This window comes from Myotis brandtii, unplaced genomic scaffold (assembly GCF_000412655.1).
Source record: "Myotis brandtii unplaced genomic scaffold, ASM41265v1 scaffold2720, whole genome shotgun sequence".
Classification (NCBI taxonomy): Eukaryota; Metazoa; Chordata; class Mammalia; order Chiroptera; family Vespertilionidae; genus Myotis; species Myotis brandtii.
In genome coordinates this window covers 270,200-280,001 of record NW_005360353.1, presented here as the reverse complement: position 1 = coordinate 280,001, position 9,802 = coordinate 270,200, and the positions used below count along the sequence as shown (strand labels likewise).

Here is a 9,802-nt window from a genome sequence, read left to right as displayed (position 1 = left end):
CGCCAGGCAGCCGCACGGGGGGCTCCCCGCGCAGCGGCTCGGTCCGCACCACACGGCTCATGGCCGGAGAAAGCGGGGCTGTGGGCCAACGTCCGGGCCCTTCGGATTCCCACACTCGCCGGAGCCTCCACTAAGTGGCACCTCCAAGTCTCAGTTCTTGCCGCCCCCTCGCTCTTGAAGTGGTATCGCCTCAGCCCCCTTCCGAGGATGGTATCGCCCAACCTTTTCTTCCACGTGAAGCAGCGCGTCTTTCAGTGTCTTCGGGGGCCCCCGCCTTGCCACTCTCTCGTGGTAGGTCCACACTCGTCCCCTCCCAAGGAGGTCCTTTTTAGTTCCTTCTCTATAACCTACGCCGCTCTCTGCCTTGGACCCAGTTTTACGCCTCGAAGGTTCTGAGGGAAGAATGGAAATCGGAAAAACGCGAAGGATTTTGTCCGCTGCGAGCTCCCTTAAGCCCAAGTATGGCGGCCGATATGGCACCGCCCGCGGCATTCTAACGCGGCCGCGTTCTCCGGCGCGCGCGGACCCGGACCCCGGCCCGAACACCGTCCTCGGCCTGGTATCCCTGCCAACTTCCCTGGGCTGCAGCATTACAGAGCGCCATTAGCTTCTAACGGGACGGCAGCCAGCAGCCCTGTTCTCTGGGCGGGGCGCTGCCACATCAGCCAGCTAGGACGTGTGCACAGGAGTTGCTGGAAATGTTGGTTGCAGCCGATACTTTTAAAAAAAGAAAGCTTCCTAGCGATATAGAAAATTTGGCACCTGTGAAATTATGTGGCGGGCCATCGGTGGAATTAATATGAAGTAGACTAAGTGCCTACTCCGCCTAACTTATCAGCATCACCCCATCCCCATCCAGCGTCCCCTCCGCGGTCAGTCTGTTGGCTCGTAGCCTTCGGCGTGTATGCAAGTCGCAGAGAATGCCCTCTGGCTTCATCCTTGCAAGGGTCTAAAAAAGGCAAAGTGACGTCCCCAAGGCCCCCAACTCCTATGCCATTGCTCACCTCTGGGTGGGGTTTGAAGTAGTAGAGATAATTAAAGGGGAAAGCCTTCAATATCGTCTCCACACCTACAGCCAAGGAAGCTAGATGGCAGGCAGAGGGCTCATCTGTTGGGGTAGGGCTTTCATCTACTGCTCACACCTTTCTCCCCACAGCTATGCCATGCTGTACCATCAGGATTCTGCCTACAAGCTTAGGGGTGAGACACACACACACACACACACACACACACCATTAAAGCTGTGGGGTAGAGAGAGCTCAGGCTTCAGAGCGCTCTCCATGACCCCTGCCCTTCCTGGGGGCTCAAAAACAAGGGTCAAAGGTCCTCTGGGTCATGCTTGGGGTGGCCTGGTGCACTAGTCATCTCTTCTTCCTTTTCCTTCTCCTCCTCTTGATCTTGCTCCTCCTCCCCTTCTGTCTTCTCTTGCCCTTCTGTGATCTCCTTTCCAGTCCAAGTTTCCTGTAGACATGCTAAGTTGGGTGATAGAAAACAAGTGAGATGTTGGTCCTGGGCGTAGGGGATGTTGTGGCCTGGCAGGGAAGGGACCAGCCCACACACTTACCAGTTTCAGAAGCTGGGAGCACATGACCTTCACAGAGAAAATGCTGCAGGGGCTGCTCCTGATGGTGGAAGTACCAGTCTTCCACGACTTCTTCAAACTCCTCCAGCATTTTCTCACACTGGTCAAGTGGAAGGGCCAGAAGAGTATCTGCTCTGCTGGGCTTTGGGAACCTTCCTCTTTGCTCTTTACTACCTGTCTCCCCACCCCACCTTGGAGAGGCAGATAGCCAGGAGTTTAAACGTGGCTTACTAGCTGTGTGATCCCCATCCATTCAACAAACATTCACTAACACCTCCTCTACTGAGTGGGTTATTAAACTCTTAAGTTTCAGCTCCTTGTCTGTAAGATGGGAAATGGTAATCAGGTGGTTGTGAGGGCAAAATGAGGCAGCAGCTGAAACGTATGTGGCTCCAAATTTGCACATGGTTGGTACTCAGTAAGTGGTAATGCATATTATTAGTCTCCATTATTACTTCTTGATATGCTCCGGGTGCATGTCAATCAATGGCAGTCCTCACTCTGCCCCCTTCTCCCCTGCTCAGAGGTAGACCTCCCTAGGATCTAGTTCCCCTTTCAGGTTCCCTTCTCACCTCCCTGGGCTGTATCCTAACCTACCTGCTTCTTGAGGAATGTGACCTCCACACTGGGCTCGTCCCACAGCTCCAGAGGGATCCCCAGATCCACCTTTACCCCCTTCTGCACCAGGCCTTTCAGCGTTGCCATGGTCTGACTCTGCCCCTGAGAGATGGGAATTTGGAATCAGCCCAGCCCACTACCTCAACTTCTTCCTTTCCCTTCCCACCATATCAGTTTTGTCAAGCACCAGAGTCTGAAGGGTAAGTTCCATGAGGGTGAGATGAGGGAGTCTAAAGATGAGGAGGGGACACTGAAAGGCTAGAGAAGGGAGGCTCCAGAGGACATAGGCCTAAGCAGTGGGATCCTGCCCTGGGGAGGAGTCTGACCTTGGCATATCTCAGTGAGCCCTTGCGCTCAGCATGAACACTGTAATCCAGAACTTGCTCACATAAATTCTCCAAGGCCTCTTCTAGCCTTGTCTCTCTGTGGGAAGAGGGGAAACAAAGACTCCTTGAATACTGTATGAGCTCCCAGAGCTCTTTCGGGGGTTGAAAGGTGGAGGAACATCTAGGACTCACGAAACGCTGTAAGGGATGTGTCTTTTCCTCTTGCCCGTGTCCAGCACCTGCCCCAGCTCCAGCACCTCTCGAGATCGTCCAGTGCGACTCAGCTGTTCCTGTAGCTCCAGACTCAGCAGCTTACACACTAGATGTCCAAAGGGACATGAGAGATAAACAAACATGCCAGCAACTCATTCTGCAGATGAGCAAAAGCAGCAGAGCATGATGGTTTCAAATGCAGACTCTGGAGCCAGCCTGGTTTACAATCCTGACTCAGCCACTTAGTAAGCTGTGTAGCAATCTGCTGTGCCTTGGTTTCTTCACCTCTAAAATGGAGATAATAATAGTACCTCCTCATAGGGGTGTGGTGAGGATTGAATCAATCCATGTAAAGCCTTTACAATAGTGCCAGCACAAGGTGAGCAGTGTTTAAGTCTTTGCTGTTGTTAGGCAGTCATTCATTGGGCTCCTTCTGGATGCACAATAGCAATAGAGAGCAATTAAGACCCACCATCCCTATCCATGACACACTGCCAATGCAGTTGGGGATAGAAAAAAAGATGGCAATATGGTGTGATGGTTCCTACACTAGGGATTAAGACCCTAGCTGGCTTGGCTCAGTGGATAGAGCATCAGCCCTCGGACTGAAGGGTCCCAGGTTCGATTCTGGTCAAGGGAACATGCCCAGGTTGTGGGCTCAATCCCCATTAGGGGGTGTGCAGGAGGCAGCTGATCAATGATTCTCTCTCATCACTGATGTTTCTCCCTTTCCCTCTCTGAAATCAATAAAAATATATTTTAAAAAAAAAAAAAAGACCAAGAGACTTAATCTCATTAGGAAATGCAAAATTCATTCAATGGTTACATATTGACTTCCTGCTAGCCTGGGATTTCCTTAAGGGTGAGCACTGCATCTGTTCCACCACTGTCTTTCCAGCACCTAGCATGTGACCTGGCACATTATGGGTCCCAAGAAAGGGAGTGGCCTATACAGAAGTGCCAAGTGAACTAAACACAGGAGCAAGTAACAAAGGTGCCTAAAATATGCCAGGTACTACTCTAAGATCTGGGAGACACAGGTACTCTCTTTCCCTCCAAGGGTACAATACAGTGAGAGGAGACAGATACGAAAAGAAGGCTTCCAAAGGAGGTGACATTTAAATTGGATCTTGGAGAACAACATGCAGAAGTGAGAGGGTTATTCCAGGCAAAGGGAGAAGCAGAGGTGGGAAAAGATAAGGCAGGCTCACTAGCTGCTGAGTACAGTGTGGCTTCAGCATGGGCATTTTGGGGGTGGGAGTTTGTGGAAAAGAAAGAAAGGGGGGGCATAAAACAAAGAAATGTATGTTCTGCCCTAACAACAATCTTGGCTGTACTCTAATCACTGCAGGAAGCCTGCCCAGGTGTTAAAGCAAGGACTGACAAGATTGGGTCTGTGTTTAGAAATTCTGACAGAGGAGTAGGGGCACAAGTGAAAGGGGAGTAGAGATTAGGTTCCAAGTCTTGAGGAACAGCGATACTGAAATGCAGGTTAAAAGAGAAAGAATCCAGGAAAGAAATTAGAGTCAGGAAGGCAACAAACTAGGGAACCAGAGCACGCAATGGCCCAGTTCTGAAATGCCTTCTCCCTATTATTGCTCTCTATTGCTATTGTGCATCCAGAAGGAGCCCAATAAATAACTGCCTAACACCAGCTGGGACCCACAAATAGTGCAACCACAGAAGATACTGCTTGCTGTAAAATCCATACAGCACACACACACCCTTTGGAAAGCCTCACACCTATGGGGAACCTCTCCCAGTTGTGTGGCCTCCTCTTTCATTTATGAGCGTCAAGGGCTGATTTACTCATCCCCAAGCCCCTTCAGGAGAACGCGGGACCTGTAATTTGGGAGTGTCTCTGCCGAGGTGGAGCAGAGGATATCCACAAGGTGAGCCTAACATCCCGCTCCTGCAGGATCTCCAGATTGAGGTCTAGTGGCTTGGGAAAAACACACACAAGATGCTCAGTAGCGTGGTGGTCCTGGGCGGATAGTCTCTGAACTACAATTCCCACAAACCATTGGGGCCCAAACCAGCCAGAAAAAGCGGGCTCTCTCTGGATGTCTCATGGGAATTGTAGTGCCATAGATTTTGGAAACCACTATAGGTTCCCTCCCTTGATCCCATTCGACTTCCGCGAAACTCCACCAAAACCTCCCTCAGGTCTTTAAGGAGGTTGAGTGACCCACCCATCACGGTCCATTTGGTCCGGCCCAAACAAAGGAGGTGGGGCAGAGGGATGCCAAAAGGGGCTATTCCTTTCAGATACCTTCGCATTTGCTGGGCAAGCGTTCTGTGTCATCATCGTCCTCTTCCTTCGGCGCCCCAGCCCAAGCTGGGACGCATGCAGTCAAAATGAAAAGCAATATTCCCAACGGCACAGGTCCCATGACAAAGTGCTGCCCACAACTTAACACCCCTTGCCTTCTAACCAACTTCGGGAAGGCAGCTGGCCCTTTTAATTCCGAGGCAACTTTAAGAGTCGAGCCTAGCACGGAGGCGCACGCGCAGTGCCGACCCGAAAGGGGGCGGGGCCACGTCGCTCCGGCCTTCCCCGCCTGGGATTTGTGGCGCCTCCGGAAGGTCCTGGCCGCCGAGTAGTGAGACGATCCACAGAAGTCATCACCACAGAAGTGTTTGCTCCTGCCATGTAGCTGTAGACACAGAGTTTTTACATAATTTCAGGCCGTGAGTCTAGAGAACTTATTCCTGGTCAGAGAAGGGGTAGGGACTGGCTCCTTTTCTCTGCCAGGACCGGCTCCTGGGAGGGGGCGGGGCCAACATGGCGCCGAGCGCCGGCTGAGCGGCGCTTTGGCGGCGGTGAGAGCTCTTCGTTCCTGGGACGCTCGGCTGGCGGGAGGGGGTCGAGGGGACCCCGGCCTCGACCCCTTGTCGGGCCTGTGCGGGGACCAGGAAGAGGACGGTTGGTTGCGTGTCCGTACGCGTGGGGACTCTGTGTGTCTGCATTGGAGGGAGGATGGGGGATGAGGTGGGCTCCCGGCTCCTTCGAGCTGGACCCCGGGCCTGGGGTCCCCGGGCCCGTTTTCCTGTTGGCTCTCGCTCAGGTTAGTCCTCAGTGAAGGCTTTCCGCCGACTCCACCGCCCTGAGGGGCTGTCGGGCGCTGTGAGCTCCTCCTGGCAGAGACCGCAGGGTACTGAAGGATTCGTAGTTCGCCAGGACGCTGGGGCACGACCGCCTCCTGTACCCCGGCTCCAGGCGCAGAGTATGTGTGAATAAGTGTGTTCCCGGCAAATGAGACCAGAGTGGAGGAGGAGAGCTGGATGTGTAGGGAAGAACCAAATTCTCTTTGGTCTCCATCTTCTCACGCCCTCGGCGCGTCCGCACCAGCCCCACCGACGTCCCGCAGTCGCAGTCGGTCCTCAACACTTTTGCATCCGTTTTCCCAATACCAGCCTTAAGCGAGCCCCCTTCCTGCTGGCCAGGCAGTAGATTCCAAGCTTGGGTCTGTACTTGTTCCTCTGGATAACACCGGTACCGAGTATGTATTGAGCGCTTAGATCTCTAATCCTCACAGTTCGTTCATTTACTCAGCAGATATGTATTGAATATTTACAGTGTCTCGGGCAACAGTCTGCTGACTTGGAACACATCAGTGAACACAATAGACAGAGATCTCTGTCCATACGGCGCGGGAGGAGGAGGTGTGGTGATCATCGATAAGAAATGATACAATATGGATTGGATGTTAGATGCCCTGGGGAGGAAGAGGGTGGGTGGAGTGTGGTGTTAAAGAGGGTGGTGGAAGTAGGCAGTCAGGCTGTCATCTGGGGAAGAGCATTCCAGGCAGAAGGAATAGCAAAGGCCATAAAGCAAGAGCATGCCTCTCAGGTTTGAACAGCAAGGAGGGCAGTGGAGCTGGAAGAAGGAAGGAAAGGAGGTCAGAGATGTCATGCAGAGAGGGCCTTGTGGACCATAAGAATTTTGGGTTTTACTGGATGGTAAATGGGGAGCCATTACGGAGTTTGAACAATGACCCAATCTGATTTATAATTTGACAGAATCACTCTGGCAGCTGTGTTGGGAGTAGAAGTCAAGAGCAAGGTGAAAGCCGGAAGAGCTTCTCCGGGGGCTATTGAAGTTACCCAGGTGATAGATGATGGGCACCTGCAGTGGGAATGGAGGAATCTGGTTGGATCACCTAGTGCAGTGGTCGGCAAACTGCGGCTCACGAGCCACATGCGGCTCTTTGGCCCCTTGAGTGTGGCTCTTCCTAAGCCTTAGGAGTACCCTAATTAAGTTAGCAGTGTACCTGCGGCTCTTTGGCCCCTTGAGTGTGGCTCTTCCTAAGCCTTAGGAGTACCCTAATTAAGTTAGTAACAGTGTACCTACCTATATAGTTTAAAAAATGTGGCTCTCAAAAGAAATTTCAATCGTCGTACTGTTGATATTTGGCTCTGTTGACTAATGAGTTTGCCGACCACTGGTCTAGGACATTCTAACATTAAGCAGGTGAGGAAGAAGAACCAGAAAAGGAAACTGAGGGGTAATGGCCAGTGAGGTAGGAGGAAAACCAGAAGTTGGTGCCACAGCGGAGTAAAAAAACAGTTTTCAGAAAGTAGTAGTCAGCTATGCTATGTACTGCTTTTGAGGTGAAAGAAGATGAGGGAGGACAGAGTGGGCCTTGGATTTGGCAATGTGAAGTCATCCATGACCTTGAGAGTTTCAGGGACCTAGAGGGACAAAAGCCTGATTGGAGTAGGTTCAAGAGAGGAGAGGAGAATTAGAAACAAAGTTAAGACAACTTTTTGAGGGAGTTTTATTGCAAGGAGGAGAAAAAATGGGGTATATCATATAGAGAAAGTGAAATAAAAGATTTGTCTTAATGTTTAATTTGGTAAAATACACACAAAGCCCGCCATCTTAACCATTTTTAAGTGTAGTTCAGTGGCATTAAATACATTCACATTGTTGTGTAACCATCACGACAATCCGTTTCCAGAACTCTTCACATTGTAAAACTGAAATTCTGTCCCTATTAAACAATAACTTCCCATTCCCCCTCCTCCGGCCCCTAGCAACCACCGTTCCACTTTCTGACTCTGAGTTTGACTACTTAAGACCCTCACACAGGTGGAATCATACCATATTTGTCCTTTTGTGACTGGCTTATTTCAATCAGCATAATGTCCTCAGGGTTCATTCCTGTTGTAGCATGTGTCAGAATTTCCTTCCTTTTTAAGGCTGTTTTAAGCTAGGAAAAATAACTGCATTTTGTAGGCTGATGGAAATGATCTGGTAGGTTGAGAAATTGATGCCAGAGGGAGATGGGAGAAACACTGGAACAATGTTGGAGGTGGTGTCGGGCATGAAGTTTCTCTGTAGTAACTGGTGGGAAGGCAGGTATGTGGATGCCAGTGCTACGCGGTGGGTAGACATGATGAAAGGCTGGAGGTCCCTTCTGATGGCCAAAAGTGGGGAAGGAGAAAGGCTGTCACACAGGACAGCGGGAGACTGGGTGCATTGAGTTACAGTATGCTTGTCTGCAGGATTAAGGGCCCATTTGAAGTTTGTGGCCATGAATTTAAAGTGGTAATTAGCCATGATGGTTGTGTATTTTTCTCATCATATTGAATTGTACAAGAATATAGGGCCAGGGTGTGAGAAGTTGTATTTAACCAGTACTGTATTTGTCTCAAGTAATAATGCAAGAAGGGACAAGAGAGATGAAAGTATGCATAAAACAACCTTAGGAAAAAAGTGTCTTCCATATTTTATGGAAATATGGAAACCCAAAGCAGGGACAGTTGAAGTAACCTGCCGTAGTAACACAGCACAGTAATGCTAGGGCTGGTATTTAAATTGAGGGTCAAGATCATCCCTACTATACCTCACTTGTATAGTGCCTGGCATAGAATCAGAGCTCAATAAATTACGTTGAACTGGATCAAGTTGCTACCTCCTTCTGTTACACCCAGTGCTGACTCATGTGGGGATGGACAGAAGGGACCACGAGTTCTTCCCTCCTCACATCCTCATTGTCCTCCATTTGTTGTGGCCTCTCCTGAGCAGACAGCCCCTCTGCTTTGGGTCTCACATTTCTTTTTATCTCTTCTGCCCACCCCATCCCCCCACAGGATCTCCCATCTCTCCACCCCGGGGCATCATCCTTCAGAGGAGGGAGGAAGCACTCCAGAATGGCTGAGGAGAAGAAGCTGAAGCTCAGCAATACTGTGCTGCCTTCGGAGTCAATGAAGGTGGTGGCCGAATCGATGGGCATCGCCCAGATTCAGGAGGAAACCTGTCAGCTGCTGACAGATGAAGTCAGTTACCGCATCAAGGAGATTGCACAGGTAATCTGGCCCCTCCACCCAGTCCTGCATTGTATTGAGGAGGATGCCCAGGCCCCTTCTTCCTCGGGGTCTCAGGCTGACATTTGTTCTTCCACCCAGGATGCCTTAAAGTTCATGCACATGGGGAAGCGGCAGAAGCTCACCACCAGTGACATTGACTATGCACTGAAGCTAAAGAACGTTGAGGTGATTGGGACACACAGGACTGAGATGGGCAGGGGGGTAAGAACAGGCCTCCCATGGGCCCCCTTCTCATCCTGCTGTCTTTCTCTCTCTCTCTCCTGAGATAGCCACTGTATGGCTTCCATGCTCAAGAGTTCATTCCTTTCCGGTTCGCCTCTGGTGGGGGCCGGGAACTCTACTTCTATGAAGAGAAGGAGGTTGACCTGAGTGACATCATCAATACCCCTCTGCCCCGGGTGCCCCTGGACGTCTGCCTCAAAGGTTGGGGGAAAGGAGAGTGGGGGGCAGGGGAAGGAAAGGAGGGGCAATGCTTATGGGTTTAAGGAGTCTCACAAGGATGAAACCCTCAGTGTGAGATCCCTGGTGAGTGGCAGGAAGTGGGAACAGGAATGAAAACACACGTTTCTTAGTGTGGAGTGACTCCCTAGTATTCATGTGCAGCAGTTCAACTTGATACCTTCCTTCCTCACAGCTCATTGGTTGAGCATTGAAGGCTGCCAGCCAGCTATCCCAGAGAATCCACCTCCAGGTAACCTCCCTGCCCAGAGCCCATCCCTCTGTCTCT

The 9,802-nt window shown here is 51.0% G+C and overlaps 2 protein-coding genes across 3 annotated transcripts in view; one reads left to right on the top strand and one right to left on the bottom strand.

Annotated features, from left to right (window-relative positions):
* Positions 1–1,035: 1,035 nt before the first annotated feature.
* CNPY4 (canopy FGF signaling regulator 4) lies at positions 1,036–5,423 on the bottom strand. Of its 2 annotated transcripts, XR_001362552.1 has the most exons (7): positions 5,012–5,212; positions 2,719–2,845; positions 2,527–2,623; positions 2,180–2,302; positions 1,565–1,682; positions 1,266–1,472; positions 1,036–1,234 (listed from the first exon to the last, which is right to left on the bottom strand). XR_001362552.1 is itself a non-coding variant. In XM_005868522.2 (6 exons), exons 1-6 carry the CDS (start codon positions 5,130–5,132, stop codon positions 1,318–1,320), a joined length of 741 nt encoding a protein of 246 aa, XP_005868584.1. In that variant the 5' UTR covers positions 5,133–5,423; the 3' UTR covers positions 1,036–1,317. The 2 variants fall into 2 exon arrangements, 1 of the variants encoding a protein (XP_005868584.1); XM_005868522.2 differs by having other exon boundaries at positions 1,036–1,472; positions 5,012–5,423.
* A 1,339-nt stretch (positions 5,424–6,762) lies between these two features.
* TAF6 (TAF6 RNA polymerase II, TATA box binding protein (TBP)-associated factor, 80kDa) overlaps positions 6,763–9,802 on the top strand; it is a 6,926-nt gene continuing 3,886 nt past the window's right edge. The window contains 5 exon segments of the mRNA XM_014541467.1: positions 6,763–6,850; positions 8,839–9,054; positions 9,154–9,240; positions 9,345–9,498; positions 9,710–9,766. Coding sequence (XP_014396953.1) covers positions 8,899–9,054; positions 9,154–9,240; positions 9,345–9,498; positions 9,710–9,766 — 454 coding nt within the window. The 5' untranslated portion in view covers positions 6,763–6,850; positions 8,839–8,898.

Coding starts and splice junctions, on each gene's coding strand:
- CNPY4 (XM_005868522.2), bottom strand. CDS start 5,132: ATGGGACCTGTGCCGTTGGGAATATTGCTTTTCATTTTGACTGCATGC. Junction 2,624..2,718: donor CACATCCCTTACAGCGTTTC/GTGAGTCCTAGA, acceptor CTCTTCCCACAG/AGAGACAAGGCTAGAAGAGG. Junction 2,303..2,526: donor GCTCACTGAGATATGCCAAG/GTCAGACTCCTC, acceptor CCCATCTCTCAG/GGGCAGAGTCAGACCATGGC.